The sequence below is a fragment of the Echinops telfairi genome, unplaced genomic scaffold, assembly GCF_000313985.2.
Source record: "Echinops telfairi isolate 266 unplaced genomic scaffold, ASM31398v2 ScPeMD7_7425;HRSCAF=8463, whole genome shotgun sequence".
Lineage (NCBI taxonomy): Eukaryota > Metazoa > Chordata > Mammalia > Afrosoricida > Tenrecidae > Echinops > Echinops telfairi.
In genome coordinates, this window is record NW_022111325.1 from 4,216,586 (window position 1) to 4,240,541 (window position 23,956).

General features: G+C 42.8%; 1 protein-coding gene across 1 annotated transcript in view; it reads right to left on the reverse strand.

Moving 5' to 3' along the window:
* Positions 1-22,570: 22,570 nt before the first annotated feature.
* Positions 22,571-23,956, reverse strand: part of FCRL4 (Fc receptor like 4) — a 6,564-nt gene continuing 5,178 nt past the window's right edge. Inside the window, 1 exon segment of the mRNA XM_045298360.1 lies at positions 22,571-22,833. Coding sequence (XP_045154295.1) covers positions 22,571-22,833 — 263 coding nt within the window.

The window sequence follows — 23,956 nt, forward strand, 5'->3', positions numbered from 1 at the left end:
AGTCTAGTCTGTTGGGGCACCATGCCCTGTCTCCAATGTCCACCCTCATCATTCCCTGGGGATCTTTCTACTCCCCTCCCCTGCTGTTTTCTTTATATACATTTCTTTCTTTATATACACATCTAAGTGTCAGTAGCTTTGCTTCTTTAGAGGACCCAGCCTGACATACTTTGGTATACATATCGCAGCTTCAGCTGAAGCGACTACTATAGCACTGTAGCCCAACTTGGATTCTGTAGAAGAGGGATCCTCCCAGTAGCAGAATTTTGAGGGTCACTAATGTACCACGATCAACTGGATCCCTTTTCCTAGAAGCTGAGGTGACCTGAGCTGGAGATCTACTCTGATTCATGAGCATGGGAAGTTGTTGAAGCCACATCATTGCTGTTGCTCTTATGTGTCACTGAGTTGGTTCTGACTGATAGAGACCCATGGACATCTGAACAAAACACTGCCCAGGCCTGTGCCATCCACACAGTTGTTCTTATATTTAAGCCCGTTGTTCAGCTACTATGCCAAACCATCTTGTTGAAGGCCTTCCTCTTTTTTGCTGCCCCTCTACTCTACCAAGCATAAGATACTTTTCCCGGGACTGGTCTCTCCTAATAATATGTCCAAAGTAGATGAGATCAAGTCTCATCATCCTTCCTTCTAGGATAAGGTGACCAGATTTTAACATTGGTAAAGTGGGACAAAAGCGGGACATCATTGATAAAACTCATATCCTGGTGAAATAGCCACATGGCAGCCGAAAACCGTATACCCTAGCTTGTCATGCAATTTTCCCCAAAATCAGGACTTTTAAAAAATGCCGCGGGACGTGGGAAAAATTGTTAAAAATCGGGACTGTCCTGCCAAAAGCGGGACGTCTGGTCACCTTATTCTAGGAGCATTCTGGCTATACTTATTTCAAGACAGAGTTGTTTGTTTTTCTGGCAGTCCATGGTACTTTCAGTCTTTTTCTCCAGCACCATCATTCAAATGCATAGTCTTCTTTGGTCTTCCTTAGTCAATGTCCAACTTTCACATGCATAAGAGAGGCTTGAAAATACCATGGCTTGGGTCAGGTGCACCTTAGTCCTCAAAGAAACATCCTTGCTTAGCAACACTTTAAAAAGGACTTGTGCCAACATGGGTGCATAAGCAAATGTGGTGAAGAGAGCTGATGGCGCCTGGCTATCAAAAGATAGAGCATCTGGGGTCTTAAAGACTTGGAGATAAGCAAGCAGCCATCTAGCTGAGAAGCAATAAAGCCCACATGGAAGAAGCATAGCAGCCTGTATGATTATGAGGTGTCGATGGGATCAGGTACCAGGCAACAAAGACCCAGAACAAAATCATTCCCAATGTGAATGGGGGTGGGAGAACATGGAGTGGAGACCCAAAGCCCATTTTAGACAATTGCACATCCCCTCACAGAGGGGTCACAAGGAAGAGATGAACCAGACAGGGGCAGTATAGCACCGATGAAACACACAACGTTCCTCTAGTTCTTTGGTGCTTCCTTCCCCCCACCATCATGACCTCAATTCTACCTTACAAATCAGATTAGACCAGAACATGCGCACTGCTACAGATAAGAGCCTGCAACACAGGGAATCCAGAATAGATAAGCCCCTCAGGGCCAACAATGAGAATAGAGATACCAGGAGGATAAAGGGAAGGTGGGGAGAGAAAGGGGGAATCAATCACAAGGATCAATCTAGAACCCCCTCCCAGGGAGATGAACAACAGGAAAGTGGGTGAAGGGTGACAGAGGACGATTTAAGATATGAAAATAATAACCTTTAACTTAGCCAAGTGTTCACCAGGGAGGGTGGGTCGGGGAGGAAGGGGGAAAATGAGGAGCTGATATCAAGGGTTCGAGTAGAAAGAAAATGCGTTGAAAATGACAATGGCAGCATATGTACAAATGTGCTTGACGCAATGGACGAATGTATGGATTTTGATGGGAGATGTAAGAGCCCCCCCCAAAAAGTATTTCATAAAAAATAATAAAATAAAAAATTTAAAGAAGGTCTTGTGCAACAGATTTACCCAATCTAATGCATTGTTTAACCCCTTGACTGCTGCCTCCATGAACATTGATTATGGACCCAAACTAGATGAAATCCTTGACAGTTTGAAGCCTTTCTCCATTTATCATGTTACCTGTTGGTCCAATTGCGAGGATTTTAATTTTTTTACATTGAGTTGTGATCCATACTGAAGGCTGAAATTCTTGATCTTTATCAGCAAATGCTTCAAGTGTAGATAAGCAGTGAAGGCCTTATCACTAGATGTTGGGAATGAATAAAACTAGGAGGCTAGATAAGAGTTATGTGGGTGGACCTCTTTGACTGGTCCATCTATGAGAATATTTGCATCCACGTGAACTCCCACCAAAGGCCTCACTGTAGAGGAGACTCTCAATAAGCAGGGAATGGGGCTTACCTGCTGTGTGAATGTCAGCTAGCCTCTTTCCTCAGCTCCTCAGCTATTGCACATATGCAAAGTGGTTTTATTGGAAGGTGATGAAGTTATGTATGGGCTCAGTTACATAAGCATCTGCTCATCGAGGCTGATCTGGATACCCCTTCTACTAATCACCCAACTGACAATCACAGAGTCCAAACCTGAGCCAACGCTAGATCCTTGGGGCTAAGGGCAGCCTGCTACATGGTGGTAGATTGTGTGTAGGAATCAGACTCAACACAATGGTGGTGATTGCGAGTCTCTGGAGGAAACAGTTGCTTTTTCTTGTTGACATAGATATTCCATTCAATCAAAATACTTAATAAGCACTTATTATCTGGGGTCTTAAAGACCCACCTCTAGGTGCTTGGAGTACATCATGGAACAAAGAGAGAAAGATTGTTACCCTTGAAAGATTTATTTTCTATATAGGGGAGATAGGCAATAAGCATATTAATAAAATTTAGTGTATGTTTAAAGTGTTAGATGCTAGAGGGGAAAAACAGCGGGATAAGGGAGATTGAGCATGTTAAAAACTAGAGAAACCAACCAAACTCCCTTCCCTTGAGTCAATTCTGTACAGTGACCTTATGTGGGGTTTGAGACTGAGTAGACACCCTTGTCTTCCACTTCTGGGTTGGAATCAACAACGTCTAGTTAGCGGCCTAAGAGAGGCAATAATGAGACAGATCAAGTGCAGCCTTGTGGAGACATAAAGATTCCGACTTTTCCTGTAAAGAAACTGCTGCAGTGATCCAAAGATGACACTACCAAAATCCAAATATGACGAAGGGAAAAGTATCAGAGTTTAAATTGTGAACACGCAGTTTGTTGAAGGCTGTGGAGGAGAGTGGGAGGCCAAAATCTATTTGCAGACGATCTAGTCAGATCAAACTTCTGTCAGATACCCTCTAGTCACAGGCCAGGGACTCAAACAGCTTTACTATCAGACGGAGATGATTGTAAACTGGATTATGGTGGTACAAACCATGGTATAATATGATACTTGGTCAGTTGACCTCCTTCTTGACCCAGCTTGAATTTTCTCTAGGCTCAAGTGTTCCTCCATTCTTTATGGCGGAAATCACTTCTCTGGCTTCTTAAATGTTGATGGTGATCTTTTTTTCTTACTCGTTATTTGTATTTTTATCTTTATATTACTCTTTTCTCCCTGCCATTTCATTTTGTTTTTCCTTTTTATTGTATTTTTTTGGTTCCCCAGATTGTGAAGCACAGAAAGAGTGGATACAGAGACAATAACTGACATAATGGCTTATCAGCGATGTGGAGAGGGGTGGGGAGGGGTGAGGGTGAGTGGGTTTGGGGAGCAAACAATGAATGTGGATGGGGAGGAGCACTAGAACGAACTGTGATTATCTATACACAACTCTTTTTATAAATGATTTAATCATGCAAGTGTATGATAATTCAATACTATATCAAGAAAACTACTTAAAACAAAAACCCAAAAAACTCAAGTAACAAACTTGACCAATGGTTACCAGGGGTGAAGGAGAAAGGGCTGTTACTTAGGCGGCATTGAGTCTATGTCAATGATGGTGGAACAACTTGATAAAGGATATCAATAATGGTTTACAACACAAACAGTATAATTGATGGCACTCAATTATACTTGTAGAAGTTGTTGAACTAGAGAATGCTTTGTTGTGTATATTTTTGCCACAATTAGAAAAAAAATTATGTGAGTAACGAGTACATGGAAGAAGAAACTGTTATAGAATGGATAATTTTACAACTCCTCTTGATCTGATTGAATCATTGAATTTTATGACATGTGGATAAAGTGCTAATAAAACTGGCTTTTTAAAAAGGAAAGAAAATGCTGCATCATTGAAAGATTTTGAGCAGAAGACTCTCATGAGCTGACCGCAGTGTTGAGAATGGGCAAGGTGGGGAGAGACAAAGAAGACAAGATGCTAGGAAGCCACAGCTGCGTATTCGCCTCAGAATAATAAGCAACGGAGGAACACTAGGATGGAAAGATGGTAGACTGAGAACTGGAAAGGAGGGAAAGCTGCATGTCAGAGTCAAGAGATGAGATTCACCTTGTCTCCTGGGAGTGCACTGGAGTTAAGACTGTGGCGCGAAAGGAAACCCCTGAGCTATGGGTATTAGGATCCACTAAGGACCCGGAGGCAGTGGGAAAGAAGGCCTTTGACAATATGGCTTTGACACGGAGGTGGCAGACACAGATTCAGACATAAGAACTATTGTGACAGTGCCGCAGGACCGGGCCCTATTTAGTTCTGTTGTACGCGGGGGTTGCTCTGAGTCGGAACCGATTGGCTAGCAACTAGCGACAACCACAAAGACCCAGTATGGTAACTTAGTTCCCAGAGCCTGGGACTCATTGGGTCCTCTGCATTAACCTTATGTTTCCCCCTCACTGTCAACATGACCTACAACACACTTAGTTTTATGGTTTTTATTTAACCCAGCCCTCTGAAAGTGCTTCTCACGCTTCATAGGGGTGTAAAACCCTCCCTAAGTACCACATGGAGAAACTTCACTTTCTTTCTCTACCAGATATCTAGAGATGATTATTTTTCTTTCAGTCTTAATTCTTGCTTCTTTTAATTTTTTTGTTTTTTTAAATCGTTTTATTAGGGCCTCAAATGACTCTTATCACGATCCATACATACATCAATGGTGTAAAGCACATTTGTACATTCATTGCCCTCATCATTCTCAAAACATTTGCTCTCCACTTAAGCCCCTGGCATCAGCTCCTCCTTTCCCCACTCCCTCCTCACTCCCCTCTCCCTCATAAACCCTTGATAATTTATAAATTATTATTTTGTCATATCCGACACTGTCCGACGTCTCCCTTCACCCACTTTTCTGTTGTCCATCCCCCAGGGAGGAGGTTATATGTAGATCCTTGTAATCAGTTCCCCCTTTCCAACCCACCCTCCCACCACCCTCCAAATTTACAGCACTTTGACTTCAACAAACCCACCCCTACCTTCCCTTCAAGTTCACAGCAGAGCTCTCCATATTTATTCCCTGTTATAAAAAATCTCTCTTATATTAGGGCGCTCTATTCCTTGACTTCTTTATTGTCACCGTTTCTTAGAGATGGAGCCTTGGTGAGAGGGAAGTTTATTGGGTGTCATTTGTCTCATGATACACATTAGAATGTAACAGATACACCCCAGGGCTTTCAAGGTTTTCTTCTTCTGTACCATATATTTGCCCTAGACTTTTCAGGATAGCAAACTGTTTAATGCTATGGGGAGAACTGTGTACTATCTCTCCAGAACCAAGTTATAATGGGATATGCATAAAGTTCAGAGGCTGCATGAAAACTTCAAAACTTGCATAAAAAATATCCTGCTATAGATCATTAATAGATTAAGTGCCCAAAATGTGACTAGTCCACCATCAGAGTGCTCAGCTTAAATGAAGTTTTGGCAAGTATGTCAGGAAAAGAGTGTGAATCACAGTAAAATAATCAAAGTAGCTCTGTTAAATAAGGTGTACTTAAAGGCAGTTTTAATTCTCCCACCAAAGGGTCCTGAATTAATGGGGATGGCTGAGAGAGCAAAGTGACAGAGAAAGCAGGTGACCAGATGAGACCTGTTGAGTCAAATGCAGTAATGGCAACAACTACACAGCAATACAAATAATGAATCTTAGTTTTGTGATGCATGTTAGTTTAAAAAAAACAATAAGGACAAGAGTAGATTAGTGGCTTCTGGGTATTGGGGGTCGGTGATAATTAACTGTCAGGAGCATAAAAGAACTTTCTGGTGTACGTGATCTGTTTTATATCAAGATGTGGTAGTGGTGATGTGACAAGCACATAGACACGGATCCATAAATATTTGTTGAATGAACGAATGTAGTTTGCAGCCAGAATTTCTTCTCAGCGACCTTTGTCTTCTTCCAGCTGAAAAATCTGCATCTCAGAAAGGACAAAGTCTTCTTTTTCGTGTGCATTGGAAAGAAAAGACAGTGCTTTCTGGGCTGTCTCCATCAGTGGTATTTTGCTCTCTCATTGTACGCATGATGAAGCAATTGCTTATTTGGAATATCTCAGTTAGGGACACGTGGGGAGACCAGAAGCCTTTCCAATCTCTTTTGAGAGCAAATTATCTTTCACGGAAAGCTTCCCTTCGGAAACTCCTCACCATCTAATTCAACAACCGAAGCTGCAAAATGGCAGAGCAGGTAGAATGTGGGACCTCTCCTGGACCCAAGGGGGGAAGAGTCCTTTGACCCATGACAATCCCTGAGACGTTAAAACACACAAGAAAGTGAGATGGTCAGGGTGCAAGGGCAAGGAGGAAGGAGGATGAGGAAGTCAGTCAACAACAGGGAACTGAGAACCACAGCTGATGGTTTCATTGATGGTGTAAAGGGTTAACTACTAATTGGACTGCTACTGGAAAGGCTGGAGGTACAAGTTCATCTAGGGGTATCTCAGAAAATCCTTTGGAGGACAGTTCTACTCTGAGTTGATTGTTCTGTTCATTATGAGTTGGAGTTGATTTGATGGCAACTTGTTTTTGTTTTCTTTAAGCACACAGAGAGTGAGATGGTTCTCTTAAAGAAATCCAGGCCTGTGATTCGAGCAGAATGCCTGGGGATCAGGCCAGAGAGCCACTAACATCATAATTACAGTGTACTCATCTCACAGAGAGAACGGTCCCTCTGGATTGTTAAAACCTTCGCCTCATCGTCAGGAAGTGGTAACTATTGTGTCTGCACAGAGTCTTCTGAGGGCAATTAGAAAGAGAGTGAAGCATCGACCATGTGCCAGGTCCCTGCCTATCACTGAAGACCAGATGGTGTGAAGACTGAAGAGAAGGGACACATGTTCCAGACCGATGGGAAGGACCCAGAGGCTGATGAATAGATGTGCATTTCTGGGTCAGAAAACATGTGTGAGAAACCTCACTCCACTGGAAAATGGAGAATATAAGGTCACTGAACATACAGTCTTGATAACATTGTTGAACTATGGAATTATTTGTGCCAGGAATATTATATGATGGTACAGAAAATTGATTAGCATCCTAGTAGTTAGCCATTTACAGCATCATTTAAACCTTCAGTTGTGGTTCTCAGTTCCCTGTTGTTGACTGACTTCCTCATCCTCCTTCCTTCTTGCCCTTGTGCCCTGGCTACCTCACTCTCTTGTGTGTTATAATGTTCCATGGATTGTCATGTGTCACAGGACTCTTCCCCCGACCCTTTCGGTCCAAATGATTTCCCACATTCTACCTGCCCTGTCTCTGTGGAGCTGCAGTTGTTGGATTGGATGGTGAGGTATCATTCATTTAAACAAGTCAATAAGGCTCAAATAAGAAGTTGACCAAAAGACGTAGAAAATCTATAGAGTAAACTAGGGGCACTAATTGAAGCTGGTTTGGGTTGGACGCATTTAGTTGTATCATTTTAGGTATAAGTATTATTGTATTGATGTCTTTGGAGATGATATGATGCTTAGATTTCATGTGAATGGGATGCAACTGGGTGAAGGCAAGGGTGGAACTGTATTTTTGCAGAATGTGAAAAGGGATTTGTCTAGCTTAAAAAACCTAGAGAAATAATCTAATTTTGCACCCTACAGTTGTACACATGGCGTTCTCGGCAAACAATCAGAGTAGTTGAGGCAAACAGGGTAGCTGAGGCAAACAATCAGGGTAGTTGAGGCAAACAGGGTAGTTGAGGCAAACAGTCAGGGTAGTTGCAGAAGCTGAGACCTCACTTGGTTTTGTCTTCTAGAGAACCATCTTCTGCAAAAACAAACTAACAAAAACAAACACAAAAACATCAAAGTAAAGGCATATTCACATGCTGTTAGTTGCCATTCCAAGCCATTGCCAATTCAAACTCACTGTGGCTTCGTGTATTGGACTATACTCCACAGGGTTCAGGATCCCTGGTCGCATAGTGGTTGCACATTGAGCTGCAAACCACACGGCCTTGGGGTTGCCATGAGTCAGAGTGGACTTGATAGCCGTGAGTTTGGTTTGGGGGTGATAGAGTTTTCATGGGTGCAATCTTAACAGAACCAAGTTGCCATTCCTTTTCTCTCCATGGTTCTGTGCGTCTGTGACAGTGCGTTGATAGCATGTAGGCTAGGAACAAGGATTCATAGTGTTGCAGTGGGTTAAGCATGGGCCTGCTAACCAACAGGTCTGTGGTTCACGTGTACAGAAGGAAGATGAGACTGTCTGCTCCCGTGGAGATTACAGTCTCATACGCTACATGGAGCAGTTCCATTCTGTCCTCCTGTAGGAGCTCTATGAGTTGGAGTTGAATCCCTGCTGGCCATGGGCTTAGCCTGAGTTCAATTAGGAACAGCTACCTCTTGAGTAGCGCATCAGTCCGGGGAAACTGGGGAAAGAAATTCATATGTATAAGAGAGAGTTTTATAAAATGTGTAAGTGTACATTAAGAAAGCATCCCAACCCAGTGCTGTCCAAGCCCACATGTCCAACATTAGCCCCTATGCCTGACACCAATCCACAAAGTCCTCCTCAATCTCACAAAACACAAGCAATGATGCCAACAGCAGGAGGAAAGCCGAATCCGTGAGCATGTAAGCACCTCAGTGCTGCCAGGGGTCTCCACACGGCTGCTCCAGCACCCAGGGCTGCATCAGGATAGGTCCATGTGGCTTCTCCTCAGGGATATCTTGCAGGAAGTGATCCTTGCAAGCTGAAGCAGGGAACTGGGTAAGGCAGCTGTACCCTGGTCTGACCATCAGAAATCAAGAGACCTGAGAACTAGAAAGGTGAGGCTCACTGAGCCATTTATCTCTCTGCTCTTCAATTAATCCCACATGTGTTTATTGGCCAGGTTGGCACAATAAACATTAACTATCTCAAGGAGGGAAAGCAAATACCAACACTGATTAGACGCCAGTGAACCAGGAATAGCTTTGAGAGAGCTCTGCCGTTACAAAATACACCAGAGAGGTGGTACTAGTCCTTTCCACATAGGAACTAAGATTTATATCCTTTAAGGGGATGGAAAGAGAGGCAATAAAATAGATTGGGTTTCTGATTTTTCCACTGAATCCATTCTCTTACCCTCTCATGCCAGATATTTTATTCAATCCATTCATTTTTTCACTCATTCATTTATTCAATATATACCATGTATCACACTCTGATTGAAAACCAAACCCACTGCCCTGGCATTGATTCTGACTCAAAGTGACCCTATAGGGTCGGGTAGAACTGCCCCTGTGGGTTTCTGAGACTGTAACTTTTTACAGGAACAGAAAGCTTCATCTTTCTCCCAAGGAGTTGAGGGTGGTTTTGAACTTCACTGCAGACCTTGTGATTAGTATCCCAATATAGTAGCCCAACACATAACCCACTACACCAATGCTCTGATCTAGGCCTTGAAAATACACAGTAATGAACAAGGAATATATATATATATATATTTACTTACACTTGTGTTTGTCTGTTTGTGTGCATTTATCTCTATACCCTTTCTTCCTGACAAAAGCAACAAGCCTAATTGTTCCACAGGCAGCCCTTCCTCCCCTTGATGACCAGACCAAACCTGCTTCCAATGAATAAATTTCAACTCACAGGACAGATAAGAGCTGCTCCCAAACATCTCAGAGACTGGAAATCTTCCTGGGAACAGAGAGTCTCATCTTTTCCAAGGAGAAACTAGGGTAGACCTTCACAGCTGTTTGCATGTAAATGCATTTTTACCTGAACTAGAAGGGGTGGTGGTCTCCAGATCTCATGCTGACCCATCCCTCATTGCCTGCTTGGGATGTGCAAAATCAGAATTCAGCATACATAGACCTTGCCTTGGGAATTCAGCTTTGTTGGGCAGAAAGAAAATGTTGTGCCCTTCCTGGTAACACTATTTCCTACAGTGGATGGCTGAGTGATATTGGCCCCCTCTGTAATGGAAATTTGTCTTACTAAGAGGTGTAGACTCTAAAATTAGTTTGCTGCGATCGCTGGGTTGGAATCCCTGCTTCTACACTTACTAGCTGTGTGACCATGGAAATGACTTAGCTTCTCTGTGCTTCAGGTTTCTCATCTGGCACTGGGGATAATAATAGCTATTGTGGGTTTATAGGCGGGGCAAAGATTAACATGCTCAGCTGCTTGAGTTTGATGCCTATTCGCATTTTTATCCTGCTGTCAACTCTTCTGTTTCTAAACACAGAGTTCTTAACATAAAGTCCATAAATAAAAAAGAATTAGCACAAAATCTTTGCTCCATCAAACATTGACTATGTCCTTGACATGCTGCTTAATCACTGAAGTCATCAATTTCCTTAAATTATAATGGTAGTTACCTTGAGGGTAAGGCCAGTCTAAGGCAGATGATAATCTGTTGTGCCCCCTACTCTTCTTACTCATACATTTGAACAGGATATGGGAGTTATGTATATCTAAATCCGTGCATAGCAAATTGAGATTTAAATTGTTGATGAGTTAATAATATGTGAACAGAATAATATAGAGCCTACTGATGGAGAATATAGTAACCACACTCTGTTAATAATTTTCACCATTTGCTTTCTACCCTAGAAATACATTCTGGGTATAGGACCTTATTTGTTTACTACTCAGAAATTTGCAACACAATTTTCTAGTGGTTTACAGTTGCTTGGTGCTCTTTAGACCCGATCACTATTTGTCATTAGAAGAGAAAGTATTCCACAGGCATGTTCTGTAGTGCTGTTATTCATGGACTACTGACTTCAAGGGCAGCAGCTCAAAACCACCAGCTGCTCTCAGAAGAAAGACGAGACTTTCTGCTCCTGTAACAAGGATATTCTACTTTGTCTACATGGTTTCAGTGATTTCAAATCCGTTTGATGGCAGTGAGGTGTTGTGTTTTTTTTCTTTTTAAAGATAGGGTAATTTCAGATTCTAAAATAGTTTTATTTTCTATGATATTGATATATTATTTTATTACAGCAAGGGAGATATGCCAAATTTGGAACATATTCTGTTATGTCTGTGCTACTATTTGTGCTACATAACTGTTATGTTTGTGCTACTAGTAATTTCTACACTAGAAATATTAGTAGAGTGATTTATACCCATTAAAGTCAACCATCCAGTGGCAGAAGTCTCTTCTGATTCATTAAATTTTAAAAAGCAAGTTAAGTTGATGGTGCCCAGCTATCAAAAGATATAACGTCTGGGGTCTTAAAGGCTTGAAGATAGACAAGCGGCCATCTTGCTGAGAAGCAACCAAGCCCACATGGAAGAAGCACACCAGCCTTTGTGATCACAAGGTGTGAAGGGATCAGGTTTCAGGCATCAGAGAAGGAAAAATCATATCATTTTGTGCTCACTTTCCCGATACAATCGCTGAGGACAAATGGTGGCACAAGCAAGTGTGGTGAAGAAAGCTGATGTTGCCCAGCTACAAAAAGATATAACATCTGGGGTCTTAACGGCTTGAAGATAAACAAGCAGCCATCTAGCTGAGAAGCAGCAAGGCCTACATGGAAGAAGCACACCAGCCTGCGTGATCACGAAGTGTCAATGGGATCAGGGATCAGGCATCAAAGAACGAAAAATCATATCACTGTGAATGAGGAGGAGTGCGGAGTGGAGATCCAAAGCCCATCTGTTGGCAACTGGACGTCGCCTTAAAGAAGGGTCGAGGGGAGGAGATGAGCCAGCCAGGGGACAGGGTAGCAATGGTGAAACACACAATTTTTTCCTCTAGTTCTTAAATGCTTCCTCCCCCTTACTATCATAATCCCAATTCTACCTTACAAATCCAGCTGGACTGGAGGATGTACGCTGGTACAGATAGGAACTGGAAACACAGGGAATACAGGACAGATGAACCCTTCAGATCCAGTGATGAGAGTGGTGATACCTAGAGGGTGGAGGGAAGGTGGGGTAGAATGGGGGAACCGATTACAAGGATTTACATATAACCTCGTCTCTGGAGGTTGGTCAACAGAAAAGAAGGAAAGGGAGACATTGGACAGTGTAAGATATGACAAAATAATAATGACTTGTAAATTTTCAAGGGTTCATGAGGGAGGGGGAAACAGAGAGCGGGGGGAATGAGGGGAACTGATGCCAGGGGCTCAAGTGGAAAGCAGATGTTTTGAGAATGATGATGGCAACACATGTGAAAATGTGCTTGACACAATGGATGGATGTATGCATTGTGATAAGCATTGTACGAGCTTCCAATAAAATGATTTAAAAAACCAAGTTAATTTTGGAATTGTCTTCTTTTTCTTTTTAAAATCATTTTATTGGGGACTCATACAAGTCTTATCACTATCCATTCATGCATCCATTGTGTCAAGCATATTTGCACATTTGTTGCCATCATCATTCTCAAAACATTTGCTTTCTACTTGAGCCCTTGGTATCAGCTCCTCCTTCTTTCCCCTCCCTCCCTGCCCCCTCTCCCTCACAAACCCTTAATAATTTATATATTATTATTATTATTTTGCCATGTCTTACACTATCCGACATCTCCCTTCACCCACTTTTCTGTTGTTTGTCCCCCAGGGAGGGGATTATATGTAGATCATTGTGATCGGTCACCCTTTCTACCCCCCTTATCCTTACCCTCCTGGTATCACTATTTCATTATTGGTCCTGAGGGGTTATCTGTCCTGGATTCCCTGTGTTTCCAGTTCTTATCTGTTCCAGTGTACATCCTCCGGTCTAGCCAGATTTATAAAGTAGAATTGGGATCATGATAGTAAGGTGGAGGAAGCATTAAAGAACTAGAGGAAAGTTGTATGTTTCATCGGTGCTATACTATATCCTGACTGGCCTGTCTCCTCCCCACAACTCTTCTTTAAGGGGATGTCCAGTTGCCTACAGATGGGTTTTGGGTCTCCACTCTGCACTCCCCCTCATTCACAGTGATATGATTTTTCGTTCTTTGATGCCTGATACCTGATCCTATTGACACCTCACGATCACACATGCTGGTATGCTTCATCCATGTGGGCTTTGTTGCTTCTCAGCTAGATGGCTGCTTGTTTATCTTCAAGCCGTTAAGACCCCAGATGTTATATCTTTTGGTAGCCGGGGACCATCAGCTTTCTTCACCACATTTGCATATGCACCCACTTTGTCTTCAGCGATTGTGTAGGGAAGGTGAGAATCATGAAATGCCAGTTTAATAGACCAAAGTGTTCTTGCATTGAGGGAGTACTTGAGTAGAGGCTCATGTTCATCTGCTACCTTAATACTAAGCCTACAAATATATGCACATAAATCCATTTCCCCATCATCATATATAAATATATTTACATATGTACATGCCTGTATTTAGACCTCCATAAATGCCCTTTGCCTCCTAGCTCTTTCCTCTATTTCCTTTTACTTTCCTCTTATCCCACTATCATGCTCAGTCTTCATTTGGGTTTCAGTAATTCTCCTCAGTTACATTGCCCTTGATCAAGCCCTACCAGGCCTCCTACACCCTCCTCACCATCGATTTTGGATCACTTGTTGTTCCCTTGGCCCTGGGTTGGTTAGCACCCACTTCCTTTCCCCCGTGTCCTCCTCTCACCGGTCCCCAGAACCACTGGTACAGTTGTTTTCTCATCCAGAATGTTTACCCCGCCTATCTTATCTATAGAGACCTGCAGAGATAATAAAATTCACACACACAAAAAGACAGAGCAAAACAAAGCATCAAAAGGAAACAAAACAACATCAACAAAAAATCAATGTCAAAAAAAGAAAAGCCTATAAATAGTTCATCTGTTTGGAGACCTTTAGGAGTGTTTTCCATTCGAATCTGATGGGTTGCCACACCCTGGTCCCAAAGTCTATTTTTGGTATTCCCTTTTTTGCACTGTTCATCTTGCTGTTCTGTCCCATGCCCTTAGTGTTTGGCCTCGGTGTGGTGGGGTCAGATCGGGCTCAATTCCTGCACTGTCTCCAATGTTGTTCCCCCATAGGGCTAGGGTTCAGTGAGGGATGTTGTGTCTCATAATGCAACCTGCCATATGGTCCTCTCTGTGCATTGGCTGCTCTGAGCAGGGATGTCATCTTGAAGGCCACCCTCTCTTCCTCCTGCTTGATTTGTTCCTGTGTGCTCTGATCAGATATGTCCCTCTCCCTGAGCTATAGCTTTAGTGCTGTCCTCTGAAGTAAATTCTTCTGGGGGGTGTTGTCCACATAGTTGGGATTGGGACTGGCCCCTCAGACCTCTCTATTGGTTCCCTGCTTCATGCTGGCATGTTGCATTCACATCTTGGAGCACTGGGTTGCAGTCTGGTCTCTTTTTCCCTGTGGAGATATAAACAATACCCTCCCATTGGGTGGGTTAGTGCCCTGTTCTCATGCTACCCATGTCTTTTTTTCCCCTTTTCCCCCCATCCTTTTTAGTTGGTTACCACATGTATCCCTGGATTTGGTCTGGCCCCTTCCCTAATATCTGGATCTCACCCCAGTAATGTTTATAATCAGTAGCTTTTTTCCTATGCCCATTTTTGCATTGTTTAAAGCTTACCTCAGTGGACTCATGTTATACTTGTCCTTTTGTGCTTGGCTTACTTTGCTTAGCATACTTTCCTCCAGTTCTTCCCATGCAGCGATGTGCTTCATGCATTCATCACTGCTTTTTAGGGATGCGTAATACTCCATTGTATGTATGAACCACATTTGGCTTGTTTCCAAATCCTGTAAAGCCATCTGGTCCAGGGGATTTTTTTGTTGGTAATCCCTTGATAACCTTGTCTATTTCATCTATTGCTATGGCTCTGTTGAGATTCTTGACGTCTATTGGAAATAGTCTGAGGAGGGATTGTTTTTCCCAGAATTGGTCCATGTCTTCCAAGTTGTTGAATTCATTGGAGTACAGTCCTTTATAGTACTGTGTAATTTTCCTTTTGATTTCATTAGGGTCTGTTGTGATGTCCCCTCTTTCATCCCTGATCTTTGATATTGAAATTTGTTTCTTCCTTTCTTTGGTTAGGTTTGCCAGCTGTCTGTTGATTTTCTTTATCATTTCAAAGAACCAACTTTTAGCACAATTAATTTTTTCCATAGTTTTCTTATTTTCCATCTCCTGAATCCCAGCCCTGGTTTTTATTATTTCTTTTCTTTTGCTATTAGTAGGATTGACCTGTCAACTTGGTTCTAGTTACTGTAAATTTTGTGCCAGCATATCAATCATAAGTCTATCTTCCTTTTTCATATGTGCTTGTATTGCCATGAAACTTCCTCTGATAACTGCCTTTGCTCTGTCCGATACGTTTTGGTACATCATGTTCTCATTCTTGTGGTTTCTAGAAATTTCCTAATTTCATCTCTGATCTGGGCCAGTACACACTCTTTTGCAATAGAGTTATTCATCATCCAATTGTTTGTTCTTGTTTTCTTCATCTTCCTTTTGTTGATTTCCAGCCTTATGGAACAATAGTCAGAGAGAGAGCTCTGTATGATATCAATTCTTAAATTTATGCAGATTTACCTTATGCCCCAGCATGTGGTCTGTCTTCAACTATGTGCCATGTGGGTTTGAAAAGAATGTGAATTATTTTATATTTGGATGAAGAGCTCTGTAAATATCTATTAGGTCAAATTGTCTAATTGTAGTGCTTAGATCTCTAGCCTCCTTGTTGAATTTCTTTCTCTATGATCTATCTTTCCCAGAGAGAGTTGTATTAAAGTCACCTACTGTAATTGTTGAGCCTGTGATATCTTTTTTTTATCTTTTGGAGCATTTGGTTTTAGTATTCAGTGTGTCTCTCATTTGGGAAATATATGTTTAAAATGCTTAGTGGTTCTTTGTCTTCCTTTTCCGTGAGCATTATATATATAGTGTCCCTCCTTATCTCTTTTTATGGTTTGCACTTTGAGGCCAATTTTATCCGAGATTAGGATTGCAACCCCTGCTTTTTTCCCCCTTTTTGCTGTTTGCTTGGTATGTTTTTCTCCAGCCTTAGATTCTCAGCCTACTTTTGTCTGTAGTCTTGAGATATGTCTCCTGTAAGCAGTCGATTTATGGGTTGTGTTTTCTAAGCCAGTCTGCTAGCCTCAGTCTTTTAATGCCTGAGTTCAGTCCATTGATATTCAGGGTTATTATCTCCATCTGTGGACTCTATGATGTCATCATCTACCTTTTGTGTTTGGACTTTTCCTACCTCCCTTTCTTATTAGTGTGTTGTGCGTGTTTGTGTGTGGCTCATTCTTGCCTTCTTTCCACCCTTAGGCCCATGCCATTTTGGGAGCTGTTTTCTCTCTGCTGCCCTCAGGGTGGGGTTGTTCTATGTGGTGGTTTCTTATTTGTGTTTGGTGAGTGCTGTTCTTCTGCCCATACTGGGTTGGCAAGGATCTTTTGTAGGGCTGGGTTTCTTTTAACATATTCCTGGAGTTTTCCTTTTTTGGGAAGACTCTTACTTCTCCATCTATCTTGATAGATAATTTGGCTGGAAAGAGTATTCTTGGGTTTGCATTATTTTTCTTCAATTATTGGAATATGTTACTCCACTCTTTCCTCTTCTTCATAGTGTCCCCTGATAGGTCTGATCATATTCTTATTTGTGAATCTTTATATGTGATTGCTTGTTTTTCCCTAGATGCTCTCATGATTTTCTCCTTTTCCTCAAAGTTGGATAGTTTAACTATTATGTACCTTGATGACTTCTTGGGATTCAGTCTAGCTGATATTCTTTCAGCCTTCTGAATGGTCGCCTGGTTTTCATTCATTAAGCTGGGGAAGTTTTCCTCCAAGAATTCTCTTGCTATTTTTGCAGATGACTTCTTTGTTGTGTCTTCCTCCAGTAATTCAATTATTCTGATGTTGTTCTTCTTCATAGCATCAGGCATAGCTCTTAGGTTTTCTTTAGTTTCTCTGGTTATCTTATTAGATTTTTGTTCGTGTTTGTTAAAGTCTGCTTGGCTGTCCTCTATGTCACTGGTGCAATTCTCTGCTGTCTCCAGTCTGTTGGCTAAGTCCATGAGGCTGCTACTGGTTTTTGTTATCTTGTCCTTAAGCTCTTGTATTTCCCTTTGGTGTCTCCTCTTTATCTTCTCTATCATTTCATCCTTTTTCTGTATTGTTTCCCTCATATTCTGTATGACTGCAAGCAGCAGTCTGAAAATTTCTTTCTGTGGAAGCTCAATGTCTGTTTCTTCTATGCACGTCGTTAGGCTCAGGGAATCTTCTGCCATTGCCTTTTGTTTCTCCTGCTTTTTCATTGAGGTCCTTGGGGCTGATTGCTGTTTGTGTTGCATTGTTTTAGGGGAGCCAAGTGCCATTTTCCAGGGAGTCGAAGCGCATTAGCTTTCTCTGGGAGACTCTTAGGAATACTTCTTTGAACAGCCTGCAGCTAATTTCACTGTGGAATTGGCCCACCACTTTATCCTCCTGTGTCTTCACTCTTTCCCAATCAACCAGTGTTTTGTTATTTGGAGGGAAAGTTGGATGATCCTCTCAGGGAATGCTGGTTGGGTGATTGTCGATCTTCGAGGATGGTGCTTTATAGGGTGATCTCACAAGAAGCCATGATGGTGTGGCCCACGGAAGCTTAGAGCACCACAGAGGGCATGTGGGGGTGCCGGCTGTAATGGGAGTGCCACAGAAGGCTGGTGCGTTGCCCACTTCAGTGTAGAGCACTGCAAATGGTGGGCAGAATTAGCCTAGTCAGGTAGATTACTGCAGAGGCTGGGCAGAGCTTCCCTCAACAGCGTGGAGCATTGGTGAGTGTTGGCTGAGCTGCCTTAAGCCATGTGAGGCACTATGGCATGCGAGAGGAAGTTCCCTCAGTTACATGGGACCACAGAGGACGGGTAGGTGCTCCCCCAGCCATGCCAAACAAGGTGGGTGGGATTTCCCCAGGAAGAAGTTGGTGGAGGGTAGGTGGAGCTCTCCCAGCCAAGTGGAGAGAAGGCATGCATGCCCTAGGATAAAGGGAATTATCTGGAGGTAGGCAGTGGAGCGTGAGAGAAAGGGAAGGGGAAAGAATTAAGCAAGAAAAAAATAACTAAGCTCACTGAGACTGTGGAGGGACAGAGAGAAGAGAGGAAAACAAAAGTAACAATATAGCTGAGTGCCGATCCCTGATCATGGGCTGGAGGGGTTAAAACCCTGCCCTGAGTTGGCAGCAAGCTGTGGCTTTGTTGAAACAAAGCCCCTGCACCAGCTCCAAATGATCCCGGCTCCAGCCGAGACAGTGAAGGGCTAAGGTCAAACGCTAGCTGGCCTCCACTGTGGTAAGCCAAAAGCTCCCAGTTCCTCAAAACCTAGTGTATCTGTGCCTACTTCTCTTTCTGATGGCCTTCCTGTGACCCGGCAGTGTGGAATTTCCCTCTTAGTAACTCTCCTTCACTGATTCCTGTGTAGTCCCTCTGGTATGTGTTACTCAATTGCCAACTTCCTAGAAGCTCTAGAATTATCTTAAGAGATTAATTAGTGTCTTTTTATTTTTATGTTTCAGTGTTTTAATTTTTTGCAATCCACTTAGTTCCTGCCATTTCATTTTACCTGGATAATAAATTATGTCACTTTTAAAATTTGGTCCATCTAAGCTCATAACATGTTGTCCCTTTACTGGAGAAGACTGCGACAGAGGACAATCCTGGGGTCACACAGCGGGGAGGTAATAAGGTCTGAATCCCCCACAGTGGGACAATCCAAGAAGAGAATATAATAGATTAGCAACTGCAGCAAATAAAAGCTACGATGCCCCAGAAGAGCCCCCTACAAATGGGCTTCAGGCTGGGAGGGACAGCTTCTGGAGATATCCCAGGACCAGTGGGGAGATAGTCATGAAGGTCCATGAACGGACCTAGAATTATGTATATGTATATATATTTTTTCTCTCCTTTTCTTCTTACAATCTTTTGTTTTCTTTTTGTTTGGTCTAGGTCATAGTTAGTTTGTAGACATAGTTGGCATGCCTACTTATATGCGTGGGAGGAAAGCCTGAGGAAAAATCAGTGGGACCAATGGTCTGTGGGGACCTGTGGAGTGAGGGCAGTGGGGGAAGGGTGTGGTGAGCAGGCAGCACCATAGACAGGGGAACAACTAGGGAATTAGAGTCAACAACAAGGAGGAGATAGAGACCCTGGGGGGTCTCAGAGCAACATCCAACTAGCTAAGAGAAAATAGGGCAGAAATAGGGGGGGGGGAGTGATGGTGGGGCAGGAGGAAGGTAAAAGGAAACAGAGGAAGGACCGAGGAATCAAAGCAATGGATAGAGGTATAAAAATAGGTGTGTACAGATGCAAACGCATTAATCCACAAAAATAGAGGTATTGGCCTATGTACATATATTTATACAGCAATACACTGAAAAAGTGGATGGATCTCGGGCCTCTGCTCATACACCCCCTCAATACAGAACACTTTGTTCTAACAAATCAGCTCTCTGAGATGCTCACCTTCCCGACACAATCACTGAAGACAAAATGGGTGCATAAGCAAATGTGGTGAAGAAGGGGGATGGTGCCTGGCTATTAAAAGATATAGTGTCTGGAGTCTTAAAGGCTTGAAGTTAAACAAGCTGCCATTCAGCAGAGATGCAAGAAGTCCACACTGAAGGAGTACACCACTGCTGCGATCATGAGGAGTCATCAGGACCAGGTAATATGTATCAGAAGACACATAACAAACAAACTAAAACATATTGTTGACAATGATGGGTGGGTGGAGCAGAAACCCAAAGCCCGTCTGTAGACAATGGAACAATCCCCCCACAGAGGGGCCACAGTGAAGGGATGAGTCAACCAGGCAGCAGTAAAACATCAATGAAACACAATATTCATCTGGTTCCTTGAGGCTTTCTCACCCCCCACTATCATGACTCCAGCGCTGCTTCTCAATTCAGACTAGCCCTGAGCACTTACACAGGTATAGATAAGATGGGGGCTCACAACATACAGAATCCAGGAACAGGAGTGGGAATAGCGATACCAGAAGGGGAGAAGGTGGGGAGAGGAAGGGGCACCCATCACAATGATCGACACATAACCATACACCCCTCTCCAGGAGGAAGAACAACAGAAAACATGGGGGAAGGGAGACAGTTGGTGTAAGATATGAAAATAATAATAATTTATAATCTATCAAGGGGCAGGGCTGGTGGTGTAAGAATCGCTGATACCAAGGGCTCAATAGAAAACAAATGTCTAAAAAGGAATGAAGGCAACATATGTACAAACATGCCTGATACAATCAATGTATGGATTGTGACAAGAGTTGTAAGAGCCCCTAATAAGCTGATCTTTTAATATATATATATATTGGTCCATCTAGGAATACATTTGAGTAGTTGAAAACAAATAAAATATATTAAAATAAAATTCACATTTGAATCTGAGCATTAACATATTTTTTTGAAAACTAAGTAAAAAAAGATGGGACTTTCTACTCCCATAAAGAGTTACAATTTCAGAATCTTGGGAACAGTTCTACCCTGTCCTTTCAGGTTGCTATCAGTCAGTATCAAATCGATGGCAGTGAGTGAGTGCATAAGTAAAAAAATTATCTGGGATATGTAACTTTGTTCTTCTGATCAGAGATAGTCAAAAGAAATTGTCCGTCCAAGACAGAAACTGTTTCAGTCATTTGTAGTACGTTTGTTGGCAGGCCTTCCGAGATCTCCAGGAGTATTTCTGTTTTGTTTTAAAATAAGGCTTTAAAACTTTACCTCTTTCTCTCCTTTGATGCTGCATCTTCACAACTCACTGGACTACTGCTGACACTCACCAGGTGAGAGCAATGGCAAAAAGCATGATACGAATATACCCACCTCATGGACTCAGAGCAACCTTGTGGAATCCAACAGCCTTGCCTTTCTCCTGAGGAACAGATGATAGCTTTGAACTGACAACCATGCTGTTACTAGCCCGACATCTAACCCACAGTACCATCAGGGCTTCTTGATACAAATTTGAGCGCCTCTTCAATCTTGTAACCCAAGTTATTCTAATTAATGCAGTTAGAAAATCTCCCCTTACAAAATCCCCCTTAGGTACTGTACTGAATATAGTGTCTATGGAATTTTTATAATTCACTACATTACTCAAAAGCAGACATGTTGGATGTGGCTGTTGCCTAAAAAGGTCAAACAAGGTGGAGAGTCTTCCTTTATTTACATGACTGTTAGTGATCAAAGCTAGGCCCTGCTGTCTAGTTAGTCAGCAAAGATGCCTAGAGAGTGGCCTGAGACTTAAGCAGCTTTATGCTTGGTTTGCTCACTCATGGTTAACATTTGTTTCCCGTGGTTACCTTGGAACCTGAGATCATGTATAGCATCTCTAAGTGACTCCCCAAAGTACAAATTCCAAAGTCAAATGTACATGGCCTCTATGTATTTTGATTTCAAACAGCACACCATCGAGATACTCTGCTTGGCACTGTCGCAGTCTCCTCACCAAATCAAAGCTTCCCTTTCTCTCTTTGACTTGGAGGGAGTGAATTGGCTGCCAAGCACCAGGTTAAAAGACCTACGTTTCGGGTGGGGATCTGTACATGTGTTTTGGCTCACTTTGTGCAGGACCAGATATGGCACAAGTCATGCGCTGACAATGCCTCTGGCAAGTTTTGAATGTGGTCTGTGAGAGAACTGAATGTCAGGTTATAGCTGATTGGCTGGAAATGAAAAGGAGAAATACAGTTGTTATTGCCTACAACATTTATAAAACAGTACCCATTTCATTTAGTTCCCAGCTGGTCCCTTGCTCTCCAGTGCTGGCCTTTCCTTGTGTCTTGTCTGTCGGTGTCTGTAGATCTTGGCTTTGAACTGCTTTTCTTCTGTTTTGTTGTTGCCCTGTGTATATGCTTACCTTACTTATTGGGTAATGCATCCCTGTGGCAGGATTGTTCTAGGGATAAAATAAAATTACATGTACAAAAATTTTATTTTCAGAAAGAGCCAACTCTTTCCAATTATCTTACCCATTCCCCCGCCCCTTAAAAGAAAAATGTCAAAATCACCCCCAAGAAGTGACACAGCTTCTGACCAGCATGACCTCGCAACAATACTTTCTCACGAGCAGCCTGAAGCTACCCACAGTCTATGGACAGAAAGTGTCTGTTGCTTTGGAGAATGACAACACGGGACTCAGAAGAGGGCGAGTCACAGACAAGTGCTGACTATGCTCATCTTTAACTTAAAGATGTTCACTGAGGTAACGTCAAGTCAACGGAGATGAGCACTCACAGTGATGGTCATGGCCTCACTCTGGATGGCTAGAACCCTAATCCATGGGGGAGTGACATCATCCACATCACTCTTGCTGAGAACAGGGACCTACGTCTCTGCTCCCTGGGAACGCCAGGACCTCTTCCCCACTCCCTCTTTCATGCACGCCCTGTGCCGGGAGAACATGGTGTCTCCCATGCCTTCAGCCAAGGAGGAAACATAGTTTCTCCCTTCCATTGCCTTTCCCCCAGAGGCGGGATCTCCATGAGGAATCCAGATACAGTCACACCTATGCGAACTCAAGATGGCAGGTAGGGAAGATGTTAACTAATTGGAGCCCTGGAGTGTTGCAGTGATTAACGTGCTTGGTGGGTAATCAAAAGGCTGGCTGTATCTACTGTGATACTTACTTCCATTTTTATGCAGAGAGATGTTGCATACAGTAAAGTCCATGAATAGAAGAAAAGAGTTCAGAGGAAATCCTTGCTCCATCAAGAAGAAAAAAAACCTTGGACAATAGATGGTATCATGTTTTATATGACTTTACCACATCAGCTTCAGTAGATGTGAGCAGGGTGGCTCAGAAGATGATGGGTTGGGGACCTAGAACATCACCGGATGCTAGCAGTCTCTCCCTACTAATACACCAGTCCCAGGAAGTTAAAACTGACTTTCCCCCGGAGAAGTATTTTTTGTTTGTTTGTTGAGATTTTTGTTTTCTGTCCTAACTGGTGGTCCCATCACCTGTCAGTTGTTGTGTGATGGGGGCTTACATGCTGCTATGGTGCTGAAACCACGAGTATTTCAACCATCAGCAGGGTTACCCATGGTGGGTAGGTTTCAGTAGAACTTTCAAACTAAGAGGAATAGGAGTGAAGGCCTGACAGTTTACTTCTAAAAGTTTTCCAATGAAAACCTCAAGGGTTACAACAACACATCATCAGAGAGTGTGCTGGAAGATGAGAACGTAGCGCAGGACCAGGCAGCCTTTCTTCCTGTTGTCAATCAGGTTGCCAGTACTTGGAAACAGACCCCGAGCAACTAACAAATGAATAGCCAGTCGGTGGTCTGATATATTGTAAAGGATGAGCAATCGCAATGCAGGCTGTCACAGCACCGGGCCACACCATGTACCTTTCCACAAGTCCTTCTTTGGTCCCTGTGTTAGTCTGGGTACTTTAGAGAAACAAATCCATAGAAACTCATATATAAGAGAGAGTGGAGACCCAATGCCCATCTCTAGACAACTGGACATACCTTGCGGAGGGGTAGTGGGGAGATGAGTCACTTAGGGTACAGTATAGCAATAATGAAACCCACAACCTTCCTCTAGTTCTTAAACGCTTCCTCCCCCCAACTACCAGGACCCCAATTTTGCCTTGC